At 61.6% G+C, this 26,444-nt stretch overlaps 4 protein-coding genes across 5 annotated transcripts; 2 read left to right on the plus strand and 2 right to left on the minus strand.

The window, feature by feature from the left end:
* Positions 1–1,284: 1,284 nt before the first annotated feature.
* Positions 1,285–7,684, minus strand: IL11 (interleukin 11). 2 transcript variants are annotated; one of them, XM_060186380.1, is made up of 5 exons: positions 7,254–7,684; positions 6,280–6,452; positions 6,061–6,147; positions 5,345–5,506; positions 1,285–2,467 (listed from the first exon to the last, which is right to left on the minus strand). In XM_060186380.1, the coding sequence occupies exons 1-5, from the start codon at positions 7,258–7,260 to the stop codon at positions 2,297–2,299; spliced, it is 600 nt and encodes a 199-aa protein (XP_060042363.1). In that variant the 5' UTR covers positions 7,261–7,684; the 3' UTR covers positions 1,285–2,296. The 2 variants fall into 2 exon arrangements, with proteins under 2 accessions (XP_060042363.1, XP_016048958.1); XM_016193472.2 differs by lacking the exon at positions 7,254–7,684 and having other exon boundaries at positions 6,280–7,087.
* Positions 7,685–12,423: 4,739 nt separating this feature from the next.
* TMEM190 (transmembrane protein 190) lies at positions 12,424–13,950 on the plus strand. Its single transcript, XM_007535173.2, has 5 exons — positions 12,424–12,523; positions 12,608–12,643; positions 13,325–13,450; positions 13,519–13,603; positions 13,682–13,950. Exons 1-5 carry the CDS (start codon positions 12,466–12,468, stop codon positions 13,905–13,907), a joined length of 531 nt encoding a protein of 176 aa, XP_007535235.1. The 5' UTR covers positions 12,424–12,465; the 3' UTR covers positions 13,908–13,950.
* Positions 13,951–14,999: 1,049 nt separating this feature from the next.
* TMEM238 (transmembrane protein 238) lies at positions 15,000–18,972 on the minus strand. The gene is made up of 2 exons (XM_060176418.1): positions 18,237–18,972; positions 15,000–15,116 (listed from the first exon to the last, which is right to left on the minus strand). The coding sequence occupies exon 1, from the start codon at positions 18,766–18,768 to the stop codon at positions 18,244–18,246; it is 525 nt and encodes a 174-aa protein (XP_060032401.1). The 5' UTR covers positions 18,769–18,972; the 3' UTR covers positions 15,000–15,116; positions 18,237–18,243.
* A 654-nt stretch (positions 18,973–19,626) lies between these two features.
* RPL28 (ribosomal protein L28) lies at positions 19,627–21,971 on the plus strand. Its single transcript, XM_007535174.3, has 4 exons — positions 19,627–19,778; positions 19,920–20,132; positions 21,652–21,770; positions 21,849–21,971. The coding sequence occupies exons 2-4, from the start codon at positions 19,928–19,930 to the stop codon at positions 21,936–21,938; spliced, it is 414 nt and encodes a 137-aa protein (XP_007535236.1). The 5' UTR covers positions 19,627–19,778; positions 19,920–19,927; the 3' UTR covers positions 21,939–21,971.
* Positions 21,972–26,444: the final 4,473 nt, after the last annotated feature.

The following is a 26,444-nucleotide window of genomic DNA, read 5'->3' on the forward strand; positions in this document are numbered from 1 at the left end:
GAGAGAGACAGGGGTTGGGCAGTGGCACACCTGGTTGAGCGTACACAGTATAAAGTGAAAGGATCCCAGTTCGAGCCCCCACTCCCCACCTGCAGGGGGAAACATTTCACAAGTGGTGAAGCAGGTCTTCAGGTGTCTCTGTCTCCATCTCTATCACCCACCCGCTCTCAATTTCTCTCTGTCCTGTCCAATAAAATGTTAAAAAAAATTAGGGAGGGCAGGGATAGATAGCATAATGGTTATGCAAACAGACTCTCATGACTGAGGCTCCAAAGTCCCAGGTTCAATCCTCTGTACCAGAGCTGAGCAATGCTCTGGTATTAAAAAAAAAAAAAAAAAAAAGCAGGCTGTAGCGCAGCTGGTTAAGCGCACGTGGTGCAAAGCGCAAGGACTGGCGTAGGGATCTCGGTTCGAGCCCCCCGGCTCCTCACCTGCAGCGGAGTCACTTCACAAGCTGTGAGGCAGGTCTGCAGGTGTCTGTCTGTCTCTCTCCCCCCTCCGTCTTCCCCTCCTCTCTCCATTTCTCTCTGCCCTGTCCAACAATGACGACATCAATAACAACAACAACAATAAAACAAACAAAAAAAAAACAAGGGCAGGAGCCGGGCGGTAGCGCAGCGGGTTAAGCGCAGGTGGCGCAAAGCGCAAGGACCGGCGTGAGGATCCCGGTTCGAGCCCCCGGCTCCCCACCTACAGGGGAGTCGCTTCCCAGGCGGTGAAGCAGGTCTGCAGGTGTCTGTCTTTCTCTCCCCCTCTCTGTCTCCCCCTCCTCTCTCCATTTCTCTCTGTCCTATCCAACAATGACGACACCAATAACAACAACAATCATAACTACAACAATAAAACAAGGACAAAAACAAAGGGAAAATAAATATAAAATAAACAAGGGCAACAAAAGGGAATACTTTAAAATATAATAATAAATACTTTAAATATAATAATAATAAATACTTTATAATATAATAATCAATAATTTAAAATATGGCTGCCAGGAGCAGTGGACTCATAGGGCTGACACCAAGCCCCCAGCTACTGGAGGCAGAGAGAAAGAGAGAGAGAGAGACGGACAGACAGACACCTCCAGCACTGCTTCACCATTTGCAAAGCTTTCCTTCTGCAGATGGAATTGGGAGCTCGAACCCCTGGACCTTGAGTTATCTAACATGTGCGCTAAAGCTGGTGTGCCACCACCGGGCCCCTGCATCAAATTGTTTAGAAGACAGAAGCTTTGGGGTGAGCCAGGCCTTTGGCAGAACCCCAGCGTTTTCTTTCTGGGATATCAGCCAGCCTCAGTTTACCCTCTCCTGCAGGGTAATGGCAGTAAATCCCCATACTTCCAGCCTGGCAGGGGTCTGGAGAGTCAGGAAGTGATATCCAGTCATTCTAAAAATATTGTTTATTATCCTTTAAAAAATAACAACATGTGTCTTACAAACTGCACAGTAATTATCCAAATTCTGAAAATACAGACAAGCACACATCCAGAAAATCATCCCAGCCCCATCCCTGTGTGACCACCTGAGGTGATCACTGTTGACACTCTGGCTCTGGGGTATTTGCTTCTAGGATTAAAAAAAAAAAAGACCACACAGGCAGAGACACTGACACCGAGAGAGGTGACATCTCGTGGGTTCGCAGCTTGCTGTCTGCAGTCACCTCTCTGGCATCCAGCCGACATCTGGGTTGTTAGTTTGAAACCATCTCTGTGCTGTTGTTGGTGCCTTCTGGATCCTTCCATGTCATGGTCAATGATGCCCAGGCAGCAGTGGGCATCCAGTGAGGTTCAGACTACTCCTCAGAACTCAGTGTCCCATGCGCATCCTGCCCCTGCTGCGCTCGGGGCCCCAGCACCTAGCCCCCAGCCCCATGCCCAGAGAAATGTCCCTCGGTGACTTTGTACAACACACTGAATCTCCTTCCCCCATCTCACAAAGCTTTCTCACATTTTTGTACAAAAACCAAGGCTTCCTGTCCCCATCCCCTCCCGACCCAACATAAAAAGTAAAAGTTTAATAAATAATATAAAAGCTCCTTCCCAGGCCCCAGGGGGTGAGGACGGGTGGGGTGGCCCAAGAATTCAGGGCTCCAGACCCTCCTCCTGGCCCCCCAGGTCCACCCGCCTCCCTCCTGCCCACCCCCTTAAATAAATAAGTATAAATAAGGCACAGGTGCCCCCCCACCAGGGTCTCCCCAAGGGACCCTCACGGAATGGGGGGGAAGCATGGGGGGTGGCCCTCTGGCTGGCAATAAATAAATAAATAAGACGTGGCTTTAAAGGATGCGCGGTCACAGCCGGTCACAGCCGAGTCTTCAGCAGGAGCAAGCCCCTGACAGCCCAGTCCAGAGTGAGGTGCAGGCCCCCCAGCACAGCGTGGGCTGCACGGACGCCCCCCCAGGCTGTGGCCGGGGGTGCCAGTGGGGGTGCCGGAGGTTCCGGGGGTGCCTGGGGCAGGGCCAGACGTGACATCTGTAGAGAGGGGGAGAGAGTCAGTGGCAAGTCCTGGGGTCTTAGGTTTGAAGTAGGGTCTGCAGAGTGAAGGTCAGGGCCTCGGGGGTGGGCCGGGGCGTCCCTGGGAGCTGGGCGTGGAGACACAAGGCCTCAAGGCTCGGGCCCAGGACTGGGGTCTGCAGTCTCCTGCCGTCATGGGCCTGGGCTGTACAAGGTAACAGCTTGGGGCCCTGGGACGTGGGTCCGAGGGTTTGGGCTCTGGTACCCCAGGCTGGCTTTTGGTCAGGGCCTGACAGCCTAGGGTTCAGGGCCTTGAGGCATCAGAAGCTCAAGCCTGGGGGCTCTTCAGGTTCAGAGTTTCAGGGGCTGGGGTCTGGGATTCACATGTCTGTTGGGCCAGGCTTTCAGCTCTGGTGTCTGGACTTTGAGGGGTGAGGGGTGCTGGGGGTCCTGCAGGTGAGGGCAGGGCTGAGGGGTGAGGGTGCTGGGGGCCCTGCAGGTGAGGGCAGGGCTGAGGGGTGAGGGTGCTGGGGGCCCTGCAGGTGAAGGCAGGGCTGAGGGGTGAGGGGTGTTGGGGGCCCTGCAGATGAGATCAGGGCTGAGGGGTGAGGGTGCTGGGGGCCCTGCAGGTGAAGGCAGGGCTGAGGGGTGAGGGGTGTTGGGGGCCCTGCAGATGAGATCAGGGCTGAGGGGTGAGGGTGCTGGGGGCCCTGCAGGTGAAGGCAGGGCTGAGGGGTGAGGGTGTTGGGCATCCTGCAGATGAGATCAGGGCTGAGGGGTGAGGGTGCTGGGGGTCCTGCAGATGAGAGCAGGGCTGAGGGGTGAGGGTGCTGGGGGTCCTGCAGGTGAGGGCAGGGCTGAGGGCTGAGGGGTGCTGGGTGTCCTGCAGATGAGAGCAGGGCTGAGGGGTGAGGTGTTTTGGGGGTCCTGAAGATGAGAGCAGGGCTGAGGGGTGAGTGAGGGTGCTGGGGGTCCTGCAGGTGAGGGCAGGGCTGAGGGTGCTTGGGGTCCTGCAGGTGAGGGAAGGGCTGAGGGGTGAGGTGTTTTGGGGGTCCTGCAGATGAGATCAGGGCTGAGGGGTGAGTGAGGGTGCTGGGGGTCCTGCAGGTGAGAGCAGGGCTGAGGGGTTAGGGTGCTGGGGGTCCTGCAGGTGAGGGCAGGGCTAGGGGTGAGGGTGCTGGGGGCCCTGCAGGTGAAGTCAGGGGAGTGAGGTGCTGGAGGCCCTGCAGGTATGGGCAGGGGAGTGGGGTGAGAGGGCCCTGCAGGTGTGGGCAGGGGAGTGGGGTGAGTGGGCCCTGCAGGTGAGGGCATGGGAGTGGGGTGAGGGGGCCCTGCAGGTGAGGGCAGGGGAGTGGGGTGAGGGGGCCCTGCAGGTGAGGTCAGGGGAGTGGGGTGAGGGGTCCTGCAGGTGAGGGCTGGGGAGTGGGGTGAGGGGTCCTGCAGGTGAGGGCAGGGGAGTGGGGTGAGGGGGCCCTGCAGGTGGGGGCAGGGGAGTAGGGTGAGTGGGCCCTGCAGTGAGGGCTGGGGAGTGGGGTGAGGGGTCCTGCAGGTGAGGGCAGGGGAGTGGGGTGAGGGGGCCCTGCAGGTGGGGGCAGGGGAGTAGGGTGAGGGGGCCCTGCAGGTGAGGGCAGGGGAGTGGGGTGAGGGGGCCCTGCAGGTGTGGGCAGGGGAGTGGGGTGAGTGGGCCCTGCAGGTGAGGGCAGGGGAGTGGGGTGAGGGGGCCCTGCAGGTGAGGTCAGGGGAGTGGGGTGAGGGGTCCTGCAGGTGAGGGCTGGGGAGTGGGGTGAGGGGGTCCTGCAGGTGAGGGCAGGGGAGTGGGGTGAGGGGGCCCTGCAGGTGTGGGCAGGGGAGTGGGGTGAGTGGGCCCTGCAGGTGAGGGCATGGGAGTGGGGTGAGGGGGCCCTGCAGGTGAGGTCAGGGGAGTGGGGTGAGGGGTCCTGCAGGTGAGGGCTGGGGAGTGGGGTGAGGGGTCCTGCAGATGAGGGCAGGGGAGTGGGGTGAGGGGGCCCTGCAGGTGTGGGCAGGGGAGTGGGGTGAGTGGGCCCTGCAGGTGAGGGCATGGGAGTGGGGTGAGGGGGCCCTGCAGGTGAGGTCAGGGGAGTGGGGTGAGGGGTCCTGCAGGTGAGGGTTGGGGAGTGGGGTGAGGGGTCCTGCAGGTGAGGGCAGGGGAGTGGGGTGAGGGGGCTCTGCAGGTGGGGGCAGGGGAGTAGGGTGAGTGGGCCCTGCAGGTGAGGGCTGGGGAGTGGGGTGAGGGGTCCTGCAGGTGAGGGCAGGGGAGTGGGGTGAGGGGGCCCTGCAGGTGGGGGCAGGGGAGTAGGGTGAGGGGGCCCTGCAGGTGAGGGCTGGGGAGTGGGGTGAGGGGTCCTGCAGGTGAGGGCAGGGGAGTGGGGTGAGGGGGCCCTGCAGGTGGGGGCAGGGGAGTAGGGTGAGGGGGCCCTGCAGGTGAGGGCAGGGGAGTGAGGTGAGGGGCCCTGCAGGTGGGGGCAGGGGAGTGGGGTGAGGGGCTCTGCAGGTGGGGGCAGGGGAGTGGGGTGAGGGGCCCTGCAGGTGGGGTTAGGGGAGTGGGGTGAGGGGCCCTGCAAGTGGGGGCAGGGTGAGGTAGGAATCTGGGGGTGTCAGGGATGGGGTTGCCCTGAGTCTTGGGGTGAGGGCTTGATGTTTCTAGTCCTACAGCTCAGGTGGGAGACTGGGTTCCAGGTGGGTGTGGAGGCTCAGGCTGAGCATCTGCATCCCGGGCTGCACGGGAGGCCTGCTGGGGTCTGGGAGCAGACTAGGGTCTCGGCTCAGGCTGAGCATCTGCATCCCGGGCTGCATGGGAGGCTGCTGGGGTCTGGGAGCAGACTAGGGTCTCGGGCCCCGCCTGGGGTGTCAGTTCTCCAAGTCGGGGCATCGTACCAGGAGCTGCAGGCGCCGCAGCAGTCGGTCCAGCCGGGCCTGCAGGGCGCCCAGTTCAGGCTCCAGGGGCCGAAGGGAAGGGCCCCCCGCCCGGCGCAGCCACTGCACGTGCCGGAGGTAGGAGAGCAGGTCTGCCCGCAGCCGTGTGAGCACACCTGGGAGCTGGGGGGAGGCGGGCATCAGGGACCCACACATGCCCTCTAGCCCTGGCCCTGCACCTCCTCACCCCTGCCCTCACCTGCAGGGCCCCCAGTGCCCCTCACCCCTGCCCTCACCTGCAGGGCCCCCAGAGCCCCTCACCCCTGCCCTCACCTGCAGGACCCCCAGAGCCCCTCACCCCTGCCCTCACCTGCAGGGCCCCCAGTGCCCCTCACCCCTGCCCTCACCTGCAGGGCCCCCAGAGCCCCTCACCCCTGCCCTCACCTGCAGGACCCCCAGAGCCCCTCACCCCTGCCCTCACCTGCAGGACCCCCAGAGCCCCTCACCCCACTCCCCTGCCCTCACCTGCAGGACCCCAGAGCCCCCTCACCCCACTCCCCTGCCCTCACCTGCAGGGCCCCCAGAGCCCCTCACCCCACTCCCCTGCCCTCACCTGCAGGACCCCCAGAGCCCCTCACCCCACTCCCCTGCAGGGCCCCCAGCATCCCTCACCCCACTCCCCTGCCCTCACCTGCAGGGCCCCCAGAGCCCCCTCACCCCACTCCCCCTGCCCTCACCTGCAGGGCCCCCAGCGCCCCAGCACTCATGGCCAAGGTGGGGAGGGAGTCCAGGTTGTGGTCTCCGTCAGCTGGGAACTTGTCTCTCTGGAGGGAAAGAAGGTGTGAGGGGAGTCGGCAGGTTCTGGGTCCCCGAGGCCCCTCACGCCTGTCTCCCTCTCACACCTCTGCCTCGGGCTGGAGACCCTCCCGGCCGCGCCGCCCCCTAGGCTCTCCTACCAGCTGCGAGGCCAGCTGCCGGGTGTCGGCCAGGAGAGAGCGGGTCAGCAGGACGGCGCTGTCCAGCTCGGCCCGAGGGTCTGCGGAGCTCCTGGGGGGTCCAGGTGGAGGCCCCAGCGCAGCGGCTCGCTCCGGCCACAGGCTCAGCGCAGCCAGAAGCAGGCAGCAAACACCTGCGGGCGGGCGGGGGCCAGGGTGGACTCGGGTCCGAGCGAGAGGGAGACTCGACTCGGGGGCCGGACGGGACCGGGCGGGAGGCCCGCGGGAGCGCGGTCCGGGGTGCAGGGAGGGCGCCCGGGGCGGAGGGCCGGGGACTCGGGGCCAGGGCGGAGCGCCCAGGGCAGGTCGTGGCCGGGCGGGCTCCGCTCCCTGCCGGCTGTCTGTCTGCCCCGCCCGTCGGAGCAGACGCGGCCCGGGGCGGGTAGACGGGCCGGGCGTCTCCCGTCCGCCCCCGGACGCCGGAATCTGGGCCCCGGGGCGGGGCGAGAGGGGCGAGGCGCAGGCCAGAACCTGCCCCCTCCCGGGCCCGGAGCCGGGCCGGACGGCCAGCGGGGAAGCCGGCCCTGAGAGCAGCCGGCCCCGCGCCCCGCGCCCCGCGCCCCGCACACCTGGCCGCGCACCTGGCCGCGCACCTGGCCGAGCGCCCGCCCTCGGGGGCCTGTCCGGCCCGGCCCCGCCCCACCCCGGCCGCCGGCCAATCAGCGCCCCGGCCGCCCCTCCCGCCGCACACCCCCGGCCCGCCCCCTGGCCCCGCGGGCCGCTGTCCGTCCTTCGGTCCACGTCTGTCCACAGCCCCGCCACGCTCTCCCCTCTCCTCGCCGTGTCGGCCGCCCTGCCTCAGATTCCCTCCCGGAGCCGCGCTGTCGGGGCTCCTGGGGACCCCGGCCCTCTGGGGTCCGTCCCCGCTCCACCGTGTGGGCACCGTGTGTCTGTCCGCTCCCCACCCTCCCGGCCTCCCACACTCGCGCACTTACTGTTCATGTCCCCACAGGGCAGGGGCTCCCCCTGGCCGGCCGCAGCGGGGGCCGGCACCCTTGGGCCCCGGGGTCAGCTGGACCTGGGCCCCGGGCCGGGAGGCATGTGCGTGTGGGCAGAGGGCCGCGCAGCGAGGGAGTGTGTGCGCCTGGGGGTTATATAGGGGGCCGGGGCGGCAGGGGAGGGCGGCCTGACACATCCTGACTCACCCTCCCTGCCTGCCTTTTCCATTCCCACCGTGCCCCGCCGCCTCGAAGGGCTCTCGCCTCGCCTGGCTGGGAGAGGAGGGCACAGAGGAAAAAGTTGGAAAAGTTGAAAAGGGAGGGAGGGGGGTGGTCGGAGAGGGGCTGGTGAGGTCATCGGCGTCCCCTCCCTCCGCCTCCTTGCCACCCGCGGGGCAGACACACTGACAGGACTCAAGGGGGGCGGGGGCGGGGACCCCCGACGGCAGAGCCCGGAGCCGGATGGAAGGAGGGGGGCGTTCAGAGGGCAGAGCCCGGGAGACTGAGGATGGAGGGGTCCCCGGGACAGAGGCGGAAACTTTGAGATGTAGAGAGGAGAGCCAGCCTGGCAGAGGCGTAGGGAAGCGAGGGGGCAGAGACCAGGCTGGTACTAGGGGCCAGCCTGGGGGGACAGGGAGGCCGGGCACATGGGAAGGAGACACAGAGATCACCAGGCAGAGAGAGATGCTGACATGCTGGGGAGACAGCACAGGGGTTCTGCAAGGAAGACTCTCCTGTCTGAGGCTGGAAGGTCCCGGGTTCAATCCTCAGCAGCACCATCAGCCAAAGTCAGCAGGGCTCTGTCTCTCTGTGTGTCTGTTTTTCTGTCTTGCTCTCTCCCTCTCATAAAAAAAAAAAAAAAAAAAAAAAAGCTTATATATTATCTCTATCTAGTACATTTAAAAAGAGAGAAAGAGCAGACTGTGTGTATGTACTGTGACGCTCTGGGCACGTAGATTGCAGGACAGGGACAGACAGCCACGACCTGGGCCCCAGAGAAAGAGGCATCAGGACACAGCTGCGGTGGGATCTCTGTGCCTCAAAAGGGTCACCCTCAAGGGTGAAGCAAATTCACGTTATTTATTTATTAGTAATTTAATAATGGTCAACAAGACTGTGGGCTAAGAGGGGGACAATTCCACACAGTTCCCACCACCAGAGTTCCGTGTCCCATCCCCTCCATTGGAAGCTTCCCTATTCTTTATGGGGTGCAGAAAGTGGGAGGTCTGGCACACATGTTAATATGCAGGACTCCTAAAAAAAATGCTGAACACAGCTGTTCTCCACAATGCCCTTTACTCTGTCCATCCAGGGGCCAAGGGGTGGACACCCACAGCTTCGGCCCCAAGATGGGACAGGGTGGGGGGCTGTGCTGTGCTGAGATGGGAGGCACAGAAAAGGTTTGGGGTGCCTGACACCCCCTGCAAGGACGCGGGCAGTGAGGCCAGATGGGGGCTGCAGGTGGTCCCCGGCTCCTGGCAGACACACCCAGGGTCCCAGTGCGCACCAAGATAGGAAGCCAGTCCCCAGGACACAGGGACTGACAAGCTCAGCTGGGCGGAGAGACACAAAAGAGGACGAAACTCTCCCCTCTTAGAATGAGGCCGTAGCTGTCAAGGAACCCCAAGGTCCCCTCTGCAGACCCCCTTGCGTCCCCAGGGGGTGCCCAGCTGGCCAGGGACATGGGATGAGTGTCAGCTGGCCAGGCACTTCCTCCCTCCCCCACCACTGGGGGTCAACTTCTCAGCCCTCCAGAGAGGTGAGGTCACAGCCCCCCCCCCCATGTGGGAATGACTTCATCTGCTCAGGTAAGCATTCCCCCTTCTCTGGCGGGTGCAGGACCCCCCATGCAGGCCACCCCCCGGGGGCTCTCTGGATTGGCCCCTGCTGGGACCCAGGCCTCTGACCACTGAGCTCTGCCCCTTGGGGGGCCTGTTTCCGGCTGAGTCAGTGAGGGGGGCCTGAGGCTGCGTCAGTGAGGGGAGAGCTGACGTCTCCCCCCAACCCCCCAGCAGGGCCAGCCAAAGTGACTCAGGCTACCAGCCTGGGGGGTGGACAAGCTGAGGGGCCAGGGGGCCAGAGAGTCTGTCTTGGGGCCAGCCCTGAGCAACAGCCGGGAAGGCTCATGGCTCCCTTCCACTTTGGGGATCAGGGTGCAGGACCCTGTTTCTCTCTTTCTTTCTCTCTCTCTTTCTTTCTTTCTTACTTTCTTTTTTGCCTCCAAGGTTATTGCTGGGGCTTGGTGCATGCACTACGAATCCACTGCTCCTGGAGGCCATTTTTCTCCCCATTTTTGTTGCCCTTGTTATTATTGTTATTGCTGTTGTTGATCAACACAGAAAAATTGAGAGGAAGACGGGGAGAGAAAGACAGACGACACCTGCAGACCTGCTTCACTGCCTGTGAAGTGACATTCCCTGCAGGTGGGGAGCCGGGGGCTTGAACCGGGATCCTTATGCCAGTCCTTGCGCTTTGCGCCGTGTGCGCTTAACCTGGTGCACCAGGGCCCAGCGCCCTGCAGGACCTTGTTTCAACGAGGATGCCAAATAGCCATCTCCAGGCTCAGCAGACACTAAAGACTGGACCCGTCCAGCTCCTCCCCACTCAGACCCAGGGGTCCCCTAGTCCCTCCTCCCCCACACCCAGGGATCTCCAAATCCCTCCTCAGGCCCAGGGGTCCCCAGCCTTCCCACTCAGACCCAGGGGTCCCCTAGTCCCTCCTCCCCCACACCCAGGGATCTCCAAATCCCTCCTCAGGCCCAGGGGTCCCCTAGTTTCTCCCACTGAGACCTAGAGGTCCCTAGGATGCGGGGGCCGCCTGGTTTTCCCCCCTCAGACCCAGGGGCCCCCTAGTTTCCCTTCCCTCTCAACCAGGGACCTCGCCAGCCCATCCTGTTTCAGACCCAGGGGTCCCCCGGCCCTCCACCCTCAGACCCAGCCCTCCCCAGCCCCTCCTGCTCAGACCCCACCCCCTCTTATCTCCCCAGCTCTCCCATTCTCATTCTCCTCTTCACAAAGTGCCCTCCTCCCCAGGGATGACCCAGGAGTCCAAGACACCCCTTTTCTCCACTTTCTGGCCCCATCTACCTCTCTTAAACTTCACGACCCCAGGAGGATAGGCAGAGACAGAGAGACAGCTAAACCCACCCGACTGACCTCCCCCCGCACAGTACCCCAAACTGCAGAGGGCAAATTCTTTTCTAGCTTACTGGAAGCCAGTGTGTAGGGCCTGAACACCTCAAACCTGACCCTCTCTATCAAAATAAATAAATAAAACCACCACCCAAAAACCCTGGGCCCCAGGGAGGGGCTGGGGACCCCTGGGTCTGAGGGAGGAACCTGGTATCCGGGGATTGGAGGAGCTGGGAGCTCAGAGACCCCAGGGGTAAAGGAGACAGATGCAGACACAGTGACGAAAGCACAGGAACTGGGGGAACCTGAACCTGAACCAGGGGCCCTGGGAGGGGGCGCTCACAGACTTGCGGAACTGTGGGGATGGCAGGGAGCCCAGGGGTCTGGTTGCATGTGTTGGCACAGAGGTGGGGCTGTCCAGGGGTGAGGTCAGCAGGTCCTGAGTCGTGTGTGTCCGTCTCTCTGTCCCTGGGGGGTCCTGTCTGGCCTCTGGGGGGTGACGGGGCCGGCGGGCCACAGAGGCAGCTCAAACCTGTCATTAGCGGTGAGGGCCGTGCCGGCACCCCCCACCCCCCCCAGCCAAAGCTGCTGTCCGGGGCCTGGCAGCCCCACCCCACCCCCTCCTTGATCGCGGAGGAATCCAGGGAATTGGGAAGTGGGTCCAGATGATGTGGACACAGGAAACTGTCAACAGCTGGCTGGCCTCAGCCCCGCAACCCTGCTGACCCCCACCCCCGGCCCCCTGCCAAGCCCCTCCAACCTGTGTCATCTCTGACGGAGGCGCCCAGGACCCACTCAGCACCCCGCTGATGTTTACAGGAGAGGACCGGTCGTCAGCCTCAGGCCCCAGGGGGACCAGCCGGAGTGCATTCACTCTGGGCACAGGGCCAGGCTGGACGCCAAGCCCTCAGGCTAGGGATCCCTGACCCTTCTCCCTCAGACTCAAGGATCCCCCAGCCTCATCCACCCTCAGACTCTGAGGTCCCCCAACCTTTCCCCTCAGACCCAGGGTTCCCCCAGCCCCTCCCCTCCTCCCTCAGACCCAGGGTTCCCCCAGCCCCTCCCCTCCTCCCTCAGACCCAGGGCCCCCCGCCCCTCCCCACTCAGACCCAGGGGTCCCCCAGCCCCTCCTCCTCCCTCAGACTCTAAGACCTCCCCAAGCTTTCTCCATCCTCTCATCCAGATGTTCAGATCCCAGTCCTGTTGGCCCCAGGACAGCAGGGCCCCCTCCTCACTCAGTCTGCCCTCTGACCCCTGCAGTTGAGGAGGACCAAGCAAAAAGCTTGAGGGTCCCCATGTGAAGGGTCTCAGGCCATTTCCCACAGGCTGGGGGGTGGTGTGAGTCACTTCAGGGACTGGCCAGCTCCCAGCCCAGCAGGCCCTCAATGCAGGGGCCAGTGAGACAGCCGCCCACAGGGCTATGGGACAAGTGTCCTGGTCTTGTTCCGGACCCCCCATTTTCTCACTGCTTTCCTGGGCTGAGTGGTTGCTAGGGGGCTTCCCTAACAATGGGGTTCAGTGAGGTCTCTGTGTTGGGCCCTCCTCCCTGGGCCCTGGTTGCTAAGGAGAAGAGTCCCTGGCAACCAGGGCTGGAGCCTCTGGTAGTCCCAAGCTGCCTCTTAGAAGGGAGGGGGGTGTCTCCCAGGGGCCAGGTGGTGGCGCACCTGGTTGAGCACACGTTACAATGCACAAGGACTCAGGTTGAAGCCCCCAGTCTCCACCTGCAGGGGGACAGTTTTGCAAGTGGTGAAGCAGGGCTGCAGGCATCTCTCTCCCTCTCTGGCTGTCTCTATCGAATAAATATAGAAAGGGATCCCAGCGAGGTCTGGGTGTCCACTCTGGGGTCCCTTGCTTGTGAGAAGCGAGACCCTTTGCTCCTGGTTGGTAGGGAGCCACTTCACGGCAGCCTGACACTCCGGGCCAGCGTGACCTAGCTCCCCAGCACTCAAAGGGCTCCCTACCAACAGAACTTAGAATCTTGGGGGACAGAGGGCAGGTGGGCGGGGCAGGCTGGTTGCTGGGGTGATGGCCCTCCAGGCCCCTCCCCACAGAGGCCCCGGGGCTCTGGGGAGGCAACATGGTGGGCGCTGGGATCCCCGCTTTGGGCCTCTTCCTGCTGATGCAGGGCTCAGTAGGTGAGGGAGGCTGCACACAGGGCCTGGGAGCCGAGGGAGGGGGGCTCCACACAGCCCCCCAATACCACTTCTTATCTTCCACAGATGGAAATGGAATCCAGGGATTCTTCTACCCATGGAGTGAGCACTGAGAAAAATCCTGGGTCCCCCAAATACAGGACCCCGGATTAGACCTCCAAGTCCAAAGGGAGGGCCTGGGGCAACTTATGGTTTGGGGGACCCCTGTGTCTGAGGGAGGAACGGATGGGGGGGGCCGGATAGAGGGAGGAGATACGGCTGGATGACCCCTGGGTTGAGGGAGGGAGGTCTGGGGGACCCCATGTCTGAGGGAGGGAGGTCTGGGGGACCCCATGTCTGAGGGAGGTCTGGGGGACCCCATGTCTGAGGGAGGGAGGTCTGGGGGACCCCCTGTCTGAGGGAGGAAGGTTTGGGGGACTCCCAGGTCTGAGGGAGAAAGGTCTGGGGGACCCCATGTCTGAGGAAGGTCTGGGGGACTCTCAGGTCTGAGGGAGGGAGGTCTGGGGGACCCCATGTCTGAGGGAGGAAGGTCTGGGGGACTCCCATATCTGAGGGAGGGAGGGCTGTGGGACCCCATGTCTGAGGGAGGGAGGGCTGGGTGACCCTAGGTCTGAGGGAGGAAGGTCTGGGGGACCCCATGTCTGAGGGAGGGCTGGGGGACCCCATGTCTGAGGGAGGGGGGGCTGGGTGACCCTAGGTCTGAGGGAGGAAGGTCTGGGGGGCCCAGGCAGTGGCGGAGAATGGGCTCTGGTCTCTTAAGCATCATGCCACTGTGGCCCCCAGGTTGTGAAGGCGACATCTGGGACCGGGAGAGTTGTGGGGGTCAGGCTGCCATCGAGAACCCCAACCTCTGCCTGCGTCTGCGGTGCTGCTACCGCGATGGTGTCTGCTACCACCAGCGACCAGACGGTGAGTGAGGGGGGCGGGTGGGGTGTCCCGGGGTGCCCGGGGCCAGGCTGACGGGCCCGTGTGTGCAGAGAACATGCGTAGGAAGCACATGTGGGCGCTGGGCTGGACGTGCGGAGGCCTCCTCTTCCTGATCAGCAGCATCTGCCTGTTCTGGCAAGTGGGGTGCGGTGGGGGCTGGGGGCTCCCCGACCGAGCCAGGGCCGCCTGGCTGAGCGTGGGGCTCCCTCCCAGGTGGGCCAGTCGGCGGGACATGGTGCGCCTGCCGGGCTTCCTGCAGGGCAGGTGCAACCTCTCCAAGACGGTGTCCCTCCTGTCCAAGGACCGGATTTCCAGCGACAGGAAGTCCACGGCCAGCGTGCCCGCCACCACGCACACCGAGGGCCTGGACACGTCGGGCGGCACCGAGGTGGAGGGCACGGAAGAGGCCGAGGACACCGAGGGTGGGGAGGACGACTAGGGGACGCCCCTGGCGGGACCTCAATACAGAAGTTGTATATGGACGAGTGCGTGGTTTTCTGAGGCTGGAGGTGGACACGGGCTGCATGAAACCGCGCACGTGTGTGTGTGTGTGTCCATGTGTGCCCATGGCTGCCTGGGGGTTTGAACATGCATACACACATCCGTGAGTGCCTGTTTGTGCTTGTGTGCGGGGTGCGGGGCCGGGACTGGGGGGTGGGTGCCTGCAAAGTGAAGGAAGGGGGAGGGCAGGGGCTAGGTCGACGGGGGCTGGGCTGGGTGCCAATTCCAGACGGTGACTAGATGCTATGGATGGTGCTGGGGATGCCAGAGTCGGGGTGGGGGGCGCCTGACCACCCCACACATGCTCTCCCCGCCCGCCCTGAGGCCCCAGCTCAGCCAAGGCCTGCAGGACACTGGGAGCCGCGGACGCCAGGCAGGGACTTCAGGCTCTCAGACTCTCCCAGAAGCACGTCGTCGCCACTGTCTTGCCCGAGTCCCCGACAGCCCCCGACACACTTTCAAGTCTAGTGTGTTCCTCTGTCTGTCTATCTCTTGGGGGACCCCCACATGAACGACAGGCACCGGGGCTGATGTGGGAACGCGTTCAAAAAGGGCTGCCTCTCTGCCGCCTGGGAGCTGCCACGGTCGCTAAAGCCCCGGACTCTCAAGCATGAGGCCCTGAGTTCAGTGCCTGGCAGCGCACGTGCCGGAGTGACGTCTGCTTCTCTCTCTCATATAAGTAAATATGTAAAGTGCAAAGACTGCTCACTGGGCAGGAACAGGCCTTGCCACATGCACACCCCAGGATCAAGCCCTGACACCCCATGGAAGGGGCTATGGCACTGGAGGGAGCTCCAGTGTTAGGGTGTCTCCCTCTACCTGAATGAAAAAGCAGGCTGTGAGTGGTACAAAGTCCTAGCTTGGAAAACAGGAAAAAAATGAAACAACAGAAAAAGGTGGGGTGGGGGCGGGGGGCTGGCCTCCTAGGGACAACAGCTGCGCCATGTGGCCTGTAGGTCCAGGTGTCCCTACCCTGGGAGGAGCCCCCCACGTCACCTCCCCCTCACCGCCATACACACACACACAGTGCTGGGAGCAGAGCCGTTTATGGGGGGGTGGCAGGTGGGGGACAGCAGGCATCCCGGAGGCCAGGCGATGGATGGGGGACAGCGGCTCATCTCAGTCATGTCCTGGCTGGTGGGCTGCTCTGCGGGAGGGAGGGCAGGGTTAGCGGTCGGGCACAGGCTCTGACCTAACCCTTCAGTGTGCTGACTCACACTCTCTGCTCGCTTGTCGGAATCTGGGGGTTACAAGGTGGGAAAGGGCAGAAAGAGGGAGAGACAGACACACAGGACACAGGCAGAAAGCCTGGGACAGACAGCTAGACAGAAGCACAGCCCAGACCCAGGACTTGTGTCTCCTCCCCAGTGGTGGAGATGTCCCGTGTGTGTTTGCACAGGGCACCTTCTTTTTTAAATATTTACGTACTCCCTTTTGTTGTCCTTGCTAAAGTTATTAGTATTGTTGTTATTGATGTCTTTGTTGTGGGATAGGACAGAGAGAAATGGAGAGAGGAGGGGAAGACAGAGGGGGGAGAGAAAGATACACACCTGCTTCACTGCCTGTGAAGCGACCACCCTGCAGATGGGAAGCCGGGGGCTCGAACCAGGATCCTTACACCGGTCCTTGAGCTTTGCGCTACGTGCGCTGAACCTGCTGCGCTACCGCCCGACTCCCAGGGCGTTTTCTTCTTCTTTTGCCTCAAGGGTTATTTCTGGGGCTCTTTGCCTGTACCACAAACCCACTGTTCCTGGAAGCAATTTTTTCCCCCTTTTGTTGCCCTTGTTTTATCATTGTTGTGTTTATTGTTGTTAGATAGGACAGAGAGAAATGGAGAGAAAGACAGACACCTGCAGACCTGCTTCACCATGGGGAGCCGGGGGGCTCCAACCAGGATCCTCACTCGGGTCCTTGCGCTTTGCGCCACGTGCGCTTAACCCGCTGCGCTACCGCCCGACCCCCGTTTTCTTCTAAAGCGCCCTGTTCAACTCTGATGGTGTGAGGGATCGAACCTGGGACTCTGGAGCCTCAAGCCTGAGGGTCTCTTTGCAGAACCATTACACTATCTCCTATTATGTCCCCGCCCCTACTTCTTTTAACCAAGGCAACAGCTCTGGCTTGTACTGATGTTGGGGACTGAACCTGGGACTTTGGAGCCTCAAGCCTGAGAGTCTATCTGCATGACCACTGTGCTGTCTCTCTCCAGGCCCGCAGCGCTTTCTTCTGAGAAGGCCTCCACTCCAGGCAGCTGGAGCCCAGTGTGCAGCTGGTGGTTGCCGGGGGGGGGGGGGGGGGGGGTGGTGGTGGGGGTGGGGGGTTGTAACCCAGTGTGACGTCAGGCTTGACCTGTGCACGTGGTCATTCTCTCAGAACCCCCTTCCTTGTCTGGGCCACAGAACACAGCCCACACTTGCAGGGAGCATTTTCACAGTGCTCAGGAGACACCAGGGAGTGGGCTGAGAGTGGTGGCTCCCTCTGTAGGGTGTTACAGTGCACAAGGTCCTGGGTTCAAGCCCCTGGTTCCCATCTGTGGGGGGGGGGGGGAGGGGGGAGCCTCACAAATGATGAAACAGGGTTGCAGGCCTTTCTCTTTCTCAAATAAGCAAATATACAAATAAAATAAAAAATATATTCTGGAAGCACAAAGGGAAGGCTAGCTTGTTCCAGACTAGCTTAGGGCGTTCAAACTGAATTTTTCTTTCTTTAATTGATTTTCCCTTTTGTTGCCCTTGCTGTTTTATTGTTGCTGTTATTGATGTCTTCGTTGTTGGACAGGGCAGAGAGAAATGGAGAGAGGAGGGGAAGACAGACACCTGCGGACCTGCTTCACCGCCTGGGAAGCTGGGGAGCCGGGGTTCGAACCAGGATGCTTATGCTGGCCCTTGCGTTTTGCACCACGTGCGTTTCACGTGTGTTTAACCCGCTGCACTACCGCCTGACTCCCCGCAAACTGAATTCTTTCACAGTGATTCTATCACTCAGCCCCGCACTGTTTCACCTGTCCCTGTCACCCAACCCACGCACCCTCTCAATCTGCCTGTCCTAACCATCCATCTCCCCACCCAGCCTACCCTCGGATGCCCCTGCATTCACCAAGCAACACCCACAAATCCCCCACCACACATCCAGAAACCCATCAGATAAACCCAGCCAACAATTACTCGTCTGTACTTATCAAGCAGGTCGTCCATTCACAGGACCACCCATCCGTCCATCCAGTCATCCCCGCATCTATCAATCACCGAATTCATTTCTCCACCCATCCATTTACACATCCATCCATTCATCTGTCCACCCACCCACCCACCCACCCATCAATGGACCTCTGATCTCCTGAGTTCCGATTCACAGCTGGGAAATTCTAAGAACAAAGGTACCAGAGACCCGAGAGGAGTCCCCCTGGGTGGAGACACCAATAATGTCCGGACAGGATAGATGGTAACAAGCAGAAACAGACGAACTCAAAGCGAAGTCTCAGGGAGAGGCAGCGCAGATGAAGGCAGGGCACGTGGAAAGGTCTCTGCGCGCAGGCACAGCAAGGGCAATGCCAGGTGCCACAGAGAGCCTGGACGGAGGCCCAGGTGGGCGGAGAGCTCCAGGGCGGGCGGCAGACGCGGGGGGCTGAACCGCCAGGGCCTTGGGTCACAGCAGAAGCTGGAGCAGAGGAGCACAGGCGGAAGATGAGCTGGGAGAGAGGCGATAATGGACCTTCCACTGCACCTGGCTCCTTGTGGCGGCCACTTTCTCTCTTATTGGGGTTCTTGCTCACACTCCCAGCTGGGTGGCCTCGGGCACACGTCCTTGGCCTTCATTAAATAGGGGCGGTGACGGGGGTCCTCAGAGCCCCAGCGGCACAGCCAGGCTGGCATGGGGCCTGGGGGGGCCAGGGGGCCGGGCCTCTCTCCCCATCTCCAGGCTCGGCTCCCGGGAGGGCGTGTCTCGCAGTCTCTGCCCTCGGCCCCCGCGGGTCTCTGGAGTTTGCTCTCCACCCCGGGCCTGTCTCCAGCTTTGCTCGCGGCTCTCCACGCCCCCCTCCCAGGCCCCCAGCGGCTCCCCTGGGGCTCGCTACTTAGTAGGGGCGGTGACGGGGGTCCTCAGAGCCCCAGGGGCACAGCCAGGCTGGCATGGGGACTAGGGGGCGCCAGGGGGCCGGGCCTCTCCCTCCGTCTCCAGGCTCGGCTCCCGGGAGGGCGTGTCTCGCAGACTCTGCCCTCCGCCCCCGCGGGTCGCCGCGTCTCTCCGCGGCCCCGTACCCCCGGCAGCTCACCTGGGGCTCACTCGGGCCCCGCTCCCGCCGCCCCGGGCCCCGCCTCGAGCGTGGCGAGCTGCAGGCGCACCCGGCGGGCGCCGGCGCCGGGCGGCGGGGAGGCGCGGGGGGCGCGGCGCGCTCCGGGGGCGCCGGGCGGGGGGCGCGGGCCGGCGGGCGCGGACCAGCGGCGGGACAGCTTGCGCGCCAGGCGGGCGAGCGCCGAGGGCCGCAGGCCGTAGTCGCGCTCGAGCTCCTGGCGGGAGATCTCGATGTTGCCGGTGTACCAGAGGATCCAGCCCAGCAGGCTCAGGAAGACGAGCAGCGCGCCCGAGTAGATGAGCAGGTCCCCGAAGTCGCGGCCGCGCACCTGCAGCTGCGCGAACACGCCGGTCAGCAGCGCCGCCATGCCCGCCACGTCGAGCGCCACGGCCAGCAGCAGCGCGGCGCGGCAGCGGCCCAGCCCCGACGCGGGCCCCGGGGAGGCGGCCGGCGGGGCGGCGGGGCCCGGCGCGGGTCCCTGCGGGGCGCACAGCGCGGGCGGCGCCGCCATGGCTCCGGCCGGGGCGGGGTCAGGCCGCCAGGTGCGCCCGCGCCCCGGAGCCGCTCGGGGTGCGCTGCAGCCGGGGGCGCCGCGGCTTCCGGGCGGGACGTGGCCGCGCAGCGAGCGCCGGCCCCACCTCTGGGCGGCCCGTCCGAGCCGGCGACACGTGGCCGGGACTGGGGTGCCCGGCGGGGCCGCCCAGACGCCGCGCCCCGACACCCTGGACAGCCCCCCGCAATGTCGGGGCTCACCACCCGGGGACCCCCGGGGCCCGGGGGGGGACCAGACACGCGGCGGGGCCGGGGACACCGAGCGGCTCCCGGGCGCCCGGGCTGAACTCGGCCCGCACAATGGAAAGTCCCCGGCGGGTGTGGCCGGCGGCCCGGGCTTTGTGCCGCGAAGCCCTTCCTCCAGGGACCCGCTGCTCCCGGGAGGACGCCCAGCACCCCGAGCGCCGTCTAGCTCCGCCCGGGACGCCCAAGGGGCAGCGTCTAGCTTCGGGGACCCGGGAGACTGCGAGCCGCCGGGGGCTCCGCCGGGGCCGCCGAAAGGCTCCGAGCGCGTCCGAACGCGCCCCGCGGGGCGGAAATGCCCGAAGGGCCTCGGCGGAAAGAGCCGAGGACGCTCCGAAAGCGCACTCGCCCGTGATCTACCCAACGAACGGCTGCTCGGCGCCTAGCCAGGCGGGCGCCGGGTGGCCTATAGGGGCGACACCCGCCGGGCCGCGCAACGCCCGCCGGCCGCTCCCGGGAACGCCCGCCGGGGCTCCGGAGGCCGACGACGAGGCGCCCCGAGCGCGCCCTCGGCTCAGAGGCCGAAGGATCCCGAAGGATCCCGAAGGTCGCCGAACGCGGCGGAGCGGGGCGGGGCGCGCAGGCGGAAGTAGCCGGGACGGAAGGGGCGGGGCGGGCGTAGGCAAGCGCGCGCCCGGAGAGGAAGCGGAAGTGCGTGTGGGTATTAAAGAGGCCGGCCCGCCCCCCGCGTGTCTCTTCCGTCTCCGGCAGTCGCGTCGAGAGGAGGTGAGTCTGCGGCCGTGGTGGCACCGCGGCCCGCGCGACCCGTCCCCGTCCCCGGCCCCGGCCCCGGCCCCCGTCCCCGTCCTCGCCCCCGTCCCGCTCCCGGCGGCGGCCTCCCCCGCTCACGCCCCGCGTGTCCCGCAGCTGCCGCCATGTCGGCGCACTTGCAGTGGATGGTGGTGCGGAACTGCTCCAGCTTCCTCATCAAGAGGAACCAGCAGACCTACAGCACGGAGCCCAACAACCTCAAGGCGCGGAACTCCTTCCGCTACAACGGGCTGATCCACCGCAAGACGGTGGGTGTGGAGCCGGCGGCCGACGGCAAAGGCGTGGTGGTCGTCATGAAGCGCAGGACGGGTGCGTGGGCCGGTGTCTGTCTGTCTGTCTGTCTCCGGCTCGGGAGCCCCACCCCCCACGCCCCGCACCGGCCGCTCCTGGGGGAGGAGGTGGCGGGGGCCGGTGCTCCGGGGTCGGCGCCCGCGGGGTGTCCCGGTGATGGCGGGAGCCCCGCTCAGCCGGTGCCGGGGGCTGAACCCGCGTCTCGGATCATCGTCGCTGCGCCCCCGCTCCCGGAGGCCATTTTGCCCAGTCTGTTTCTGTTGTCCTTGCTGCTGTCGGACAGGTGGAGAGAGGAGGGGAGTCGGGGAGGACAGACGCAGACGTGCCCCGCGTGCACGCAGCCCGCCGCGCTACCGCCCGCCCGCCCCGTTACTGTCTCTTCCCATCTCGGGCTTAGCACACAGGGACACCCGCGGCCCGGGCTCACTACTTATTTCTATTTAAAAAGAGTTTTTTAAAAATTTTATTATTCCCTTTTGTTGCCCTTGTTGTTTTATTGTTGTAGTTATTATTGATGTCATTGTTGTTGGATGGGACAGAGAGAAATGGAGAGAGGAGGAGAAGACAGAGAGGGGGAGAGAAAGACAGACACCTGCAGACCTGCTTCACTGCTTGTGAAGCGACCTCCTTGCAGGTGGGGAGCCGGGGCTCAAACCGGGATCCTTTTGCCCGTCCTTGAGTTTGGCGCCACCTGCGCTTAATCCTCTGCGCTACCGCCCGACTCCCTTAAAAAGAATATTTATTTCCTTTTGTTGCCCTTTTTTGTTATTTATTATTTTTTTAATATTTACTTTATTCCCTTTTGTTGCCCTTGTTTTTTTTATTGTTGTAGTTATTATTGTTGTCGTTGTTGGACAGGACAGAGAAATGGAGAGAGGAGGGAAAGACAGACACCTGCAGACCTGCTTCACCGCCTGTGAAGCGACTCCCCTGCAGGTGGGGAGCCGGGGTTCAAACCGGGATCCTTATGCGGGTCCCTGCGTTTTGTGCCACCTGCGCTTAACCTGCTGCGCTACCGCCCGACTCCCTTGTTGTTACTCTTGTAGTTATTATTGATGTCGTTGGATAGGACAGAGAGGGGGAAAGACAGACACCTGCAGACCTGCTTCACCGCTTGTGAAGTGACTCCCCTGCAGGTGGGGAGCCGATTTTATTTACTAATGAAAAGGAGACAGAACCAAGCATCACCCCAGTACATGTACTGCCGGGGATTGAACTCAGGACCACATGTTTGAGAGTCTGATGTTGTATGCACTGCACCACCTCCCAGACCACACCCCAGTTCACTTCCGAAGTCTTCCCACTGCCGGAGACTCTCTAGTCGTGGGCTTCGGGGTTCCAGGCGCTTCTGAAAAGCTTCCCCCTACCTTCTGCCTCGAGCTGTAGGCGAGGTCCCCCGGCTCCCTCAGCCGGCCAGCGTTGGCTGTCCCCCCTTTCCCACGGCCTGCTTCAAGGGGGCTCTGAAGGAGGGAGGGCACCAGGGCCCTGGGGATGGTGAGGCGCACGGCCTGAAACCCACCACCTCCTGGTCCCCCAGGCCAGCGGAAGCCGGCCACCTCCTACGTGCGCACCACCATCAACAAGAACGCCCGGGCCACGCTGAGCAGCATCCGCCACATGATCCGCAAGAACAAGTACCGGCCGGACCTGCGAATGGTGAGGGGGCGACCCTGCCGCAGGCGTGCTGGGTGGGGCAGGCCACCCCAGCTGACTGACCACCTTCCTTCCCTGCAGGCCGCCATCCGCAGGGCCAGCGCCATCCTGCGCAGCCAGAAGCCCGTGATGGTCAAGAGGAGGCGCGCCCGCCCCACCAAGAGCTCCTGAGCACCTGCACAATAAAGCTCTCTGCCACTTCCACCTCCCGTGCCTGGCGTCCTTGTTGCCACCCTGTCCCGGGAACGGCCGTCAGGACCCCTGCCCTGGTGGGCTCTGAAATCTGAAAGTCAGGGTTCCCAAGGAGATGCCAAGCCCCCCGGCCTTGAGCCTGGGTGTGTGGCCACAGCTGTTGCACCTCCTGCCAGGTGTGCGGAGTGCAGTCAGCCTCGGGTTTGTAAAGGCCCTGTGGGCTGCCCTCCAGCATGAAAGACTCAGCACCCGGAGTCTCGCCTCTGCCTGTGGGTCAGTGTGAAAACTCCCTGCATCAACCAGAGCACTGTTCAGTTCTGGCTTGTGGTGTGGGGCATTGAACCTGGGACTTCGGAGCCTCAGGCATGAGAGTTTGTTTTACATACGACCTCTACTCTCCATCCTCTCTTCCCCCCCCTCCCGATTTTGGAGATGGGTAGTTGTGTCATTGACCTCATTGTGACTTTATTGTTTCAGGGTTGGGAGCTTGGTGCCAGCACTGAATCCACTGCCCTTTTGGCATTTTTTTTTTTTTTTTTGATAGGACAGAAAAGGGGATAATGGGGGAAGATCTGCTTGTGAGCTGGAATCCTTGTGCAGGTCCTTGCACTTCATACTATGTGGACCTAACCCGGTGTACCACTGCTCTGGCCCCAGACTTGTTAATTTATTCCCTTTTGTTGTTGTTTTATTGTTGTAGGTATTGGATAAGACAGAAACCGGAGAGAGGAGGGGAAGACGGGGAGAGACACCTGCAGACGTGTTTAACTGCCTGTGAAGCAACTCCCCTACAGGTGGGCCAGGGGCTTGAACCAGGGTCCTTAAGGCCGGTCCTTGCATTTTGCTACCACCTGACTCTAACTTTTTTTTTTTTACCAGAGCACTGTTGATAGCTCTGTTTTGTGGAGTGGGATTGAATCGGATTTTGGAGCCTCAGGCATGAGATTTCTCTTTGTAGAACCTCATGTATATCCCTGTCCCTCAATAGAAACTGAATGGAGAGTGGATACATGTAGATGATGGATTATGCAAACAGACTAATTTCTGAGGCTTCCAGATTAAATCACCCTGTACCACCATAAGCCAGAGTTGATAAGTACTCTGGTAAACAACAAAAACACATGGTGCAAAGCTTAAGGGTTGAGTTCAAGCCCCTGGCTCCTCATCTGCAGGGGGCCCCAAGCAGTGAAGCAGTCTGCAGGTGTCCCTTTCTGTCTTCCCTCCTCCATATTTTCCCTCTGTCCTATACAGCAACAGCTATGACAACAATAACAAGCACAACAAGGGCAAAAATATGGGGAAAATTGCCTCCAGGAGTGGTGGGTTCATAGTGCAGGCACTGAGCCCCATCAATAATTCTGGAGGCAAAGGAGTTGGGCAGTAGTGCTGGGGCTTAAGTGCAGTAGTACAAAAAAGGATTCCAGTTCGAGCTCACAGCTTCCATGGGGGCAAGTGGTGAAGCAGATCTGCAGGGTGTCTTGTCTTCCCCTTCTCTCCCATTTCGATGTCCTATTCAACAGCTATAACTACAGTAAGCACAAGGGCAACAAAACGGGAAAGGAGCAGTGGATTTGTAATGCAGGCACCAAGCCCCAGTGACGGCCCTGGAGGCGAGAATAAGAGAATTGGGACTGGATAGTGGCACCTAATTGTCTGTTAAAACACAAGGACCCAGGTTCAAGCCCCAGATCCCTACTTGCAGGTGGGAAACTGCAGATGTCAGTCACACTCTTCTCCCTTGATTATTGGCTGTCTATCCTTTAAAGGTGGATGTCTCTGGGGGTTCAGATCATGTAATCCTGCTCCCACGCTGTGTGTAGACACCTTCAAACCTTGGGTGTGGGTTAGTATGTGTGGGAGACTCAGTTCATGGTATTCAACCAGGTTTCAGATGGCTGCCTTGCCTGAGATCTGCACAAGAGTCCCTCCAGCGGCCCTGGCCGAGTTACTGGAGGCATCCACAGCCAGCTCATTGCACTCTCAACAGGCTACTGTAAAAGCCAAAGGGGGTCAGATGGTACCACATGGCATAAAGATCCGGGTTTGAGCCCCAGGCTCCCCACCTGCAGGGGGATCACTTCAGTTGGTGAAGCAGGTCTGTAGGTGTCCATCTTTTCCCCATCTCTGTCTTCCCAATAGCCTCCAGGTAGTAACACAGCAGGTTGAGCACAGGTGGCTCAAAGTGCAAGGACCCGCTCTGTCTTCCCCATCTCTCCATTTCTCTGTCCTATGCAACATCAATAACGACAAATAACTGCAATAAGAAAAAGGGAAGGGAATAGCCTCCAGGAGCAGTGGATTCATGGTGCAGGCACCAAGTTCAGCAATAACCCTGGAGGCAAAAAAAAAATGAAAAGCCGTTAAGCGTGTAGGTGGTGTAAAACGCAGGGACCCGCATAAGGATCCCGGTTCGAGCCCCCACATCCCCACCTGCAGGGGAGTCGCTTCACAGGCGGTGAAACAAGTCTGCAGGTGTCTTTCCCTCTCAATCTTCCCTCTTTCCATTTCTCTGTCCTATCCAACGACGACATCCGGAAGAACAACAATAAAATTAAAAAGAGCCCAGCTGGTGCTGTGCTAGTTTGCTGGAGCATCTGCCGCCGCGGGTTGGAGTCCCAGTGCCACACTGGAGGTGCCTAAAGGCACTGTGGAGGTTTGGACTGAGCATTGCAGCAGGGCCAGCTCATCTGCACAGCGCTCCCTCGTGTGGAGCCCTGTTCCCACCTAGTGCTGTTTCTCTTAGAAGGCTCTCCTCACTCTTACCCAGGCTGGGGAGAGAGCATAGTGGTTCTGCAAAAGATTTTCATGCCAGAGCTGAGCACGTCGCAGTTCTCAAGATGAGTGATCTGAACGGGATGGCTGGGCATGACGTATTTGTGAGGGGCCTACAGTATTCAGGGTACCCCAGACTTTGTTTTACCAGAGTCCCCTGCTCAACTGGTTTATGGTGGAAGGAGTGCGGGGATTGAACCTGGGACTTTGGTGTCTGCAGATTATGCTCTCTCCCTGCCCCTATCTTGGCAGCCTGTTTCCCTGTTACATGGCTTTGCATAGGTGCATGGCCAGGCTGCGGGGGGACGGGGGCGGGGGGGGGATGCAGGTTACAGGGTCATCTGCCATTTCCTCAGAAGAGTGTGCGTGGGCTTGAAGCCTGAGAAATCACAAGTCCTCAGACATCCTCAAAAGATCTTCCACACTGCTTTGGTAGAGAAGTGATGAATGTGATTAACACTTTGGGGCCTGGAGACAGTTCTGGGCCCCCACGGGAAGCATCATCATACCAACAGAGGCTGGTGGCCCAGAGCAGTAACACTGCTCATGCAAATTCTTTTTTTAAATATTAATGAGATAGGAGGGGAGAGAGCATGTGCTGCCAGGGATTGAACTCAGGACCTCCTCATGCTTGAGTCCAGTGCTTTATCCACTGCACCATCTTCTGGCCACCATGCAAGTTATTTAGTAAAGATACTTTTCCCCAGAGCACTGGCTCAGCTCTGCTTTCTGGTGGCGCCTGCTACCCCCCAGCTCCTAGTAGATTCAACACTGGGGCACAAGGGTGGATACAGCATTGGATTCTGCAGCATGGACTTGTGAATTCAACCTTAGGCATCACACATGTAGGTCAGTGATGCTCCGGTTCTCCTAAGATTTAAATATTTGAGGGGCTGGGCCGTGGTGCACCGGGTTAAGCACAGATAGTGCTAAGCACAAGAATCCCAGTTCAAGCCCCGCTCCCCACCTGCAGGGTGGTTGTTTCACAAGTGGTGAAGCAAGTCTGAAGGTGTCTTTCTCCTCTCAATTTGTCCTATCCAACAACAGCAAAGAAAATGAGAAAAATGGGGCAGGGTAGATAGCATAATGGTTATATAGAGACTCATGCCTGAGGTTCTAAAGTCCTAGTCAATCCCCCCCACCCCAAGCCACAGCTGAGCAGTGCTCTGGTTAAAATAAAGGAAAAAAATGGCCTCCAGGAGCAGTGCATTCATAGTGTTGGCACCAAGCCCCAGCAATAACCCCCAAGGCAAAAAACAAGTATTTGAGAACCAGAAGGGGTTTAAGCTAGCTTGAGAATCCAGTGCTGGATGCCTTTTGTCACCTCCCAGGCCTCTAGTTTCTCTCAGAGAAGCCAGAGCCCATGCCAAGTCCTGTGCCCCACTGGCTGGGCATTCATGCTGTCTTCCCACCCCTCCCTAGACACCCTTCTGAGTGGCTTGCGGCCACTGTCTCCGGGCCCCAGAGATGACAGAATCCTGAAGCCCCATCTCCATGGAGTCCCCCAGACGGGCTCGGCCGAGGACAGCTATGGGGTGGCGCGCACCCTTCCTTCACTGGTGGAGGACGCGCAGAGGTAGCTCGCTGCACTGCGCACCTGGCAGCCCCACCACTGTCCGCAGCTCCGGTCAGCTCGGGAAACCTCGGCCCAGCAGCCAAAGCCCTGCCTCGCGCGCCCCTCGCCACCAGGAGCCAGAAGCCAGTGGGCAGAGG

The sequence above is a fragment of the Erinaceus europaeus genome, chromosome 2 (assembly GCF_950295315.1).
Source record: "Erinaceus europaeus chromosome 2, mEriEur2.1, whole genome shotgun sequence".
Classification (NCBI taxonomy): domain Eukaryota; kingdom Metazoa; phylum Chordata; class Mammalia; order Eulipotyphla; family Erinaceidae; genus Erinaceus; species Erinaceus europaeus.

Excerpts from the sequence above, each read along its gene's own strand:
- IL11 (XM_060186380.1), bottom strand. Across the intron at positions 6,148-6,279 it reads GGCAGCTGGCCTCGCAGCTG|AGAGACAAGTTCCCAGCTGA; the intron begins GTAGGAGAGCCT and ends CTTTCCCTCCAG. Across the intron at positions 5,507-6,060 it reads GGGCGCTGGGGGCCCTGCAG|CTCCCAGGTGTGCTCACACG; the intron begins GTGAGGGCAGGG and ends GCCTCCCCCCAG.
- TMEM190 (XM_007535173.2), top strand. The coding sequence starts at position 12,466 with ATGGTGGGCGCTGGGATCCCCGCTTTGGGCCTCTTCCTGCTGATGCAG. Across the intron at positions 12,524-12,607 it reads GCTGATGCAGGGCTCAGTAG|ATGGAAATGGAATCCAGGGA; the intron begins GTGAGGGAGGCT and ends TATCTTCCACAG. Across the intron at positions 13,604-13,681 it reads AGCAGCATCTGCCTGTTCTG|GTGGGCCAGTCGGCGGGACA; the intron begins GCAAGTGGGGTG and ends GCTCCCTCCCAG.
- TMEM238 (XM_060176418.1), bottom strand. The coding sequence starts at position 18,768 with ATGGCGGCGCCGCCCGCGCTGTGCGCCCCGCAGGGACCCGCGCCGGGC.
- RPL28 (XM_007535174.3), top strand. The coding sequence starts at position 19,928 with ATGTCGGCGCACTTGCAGTGGATGGTGGTGCGGAACTGCTCCAGCTTC. Across the intron at positions 20,133-21,651 it reads CGTCATGAAGCGCAGGACGG|GCCAGCGGAAGCCGGCCACC; the intron begins GTGCGTGGGCCG and ends CTGGTCCCCCAG. Across the intron at positions 21,771-21,848 it reads ACCGGCCGGACCTGCGAATG|GCCGCCATCCGCAGGGCCAG; the intron begins GTGAGGGGGCGA and ends CCTTCCCTGCAG.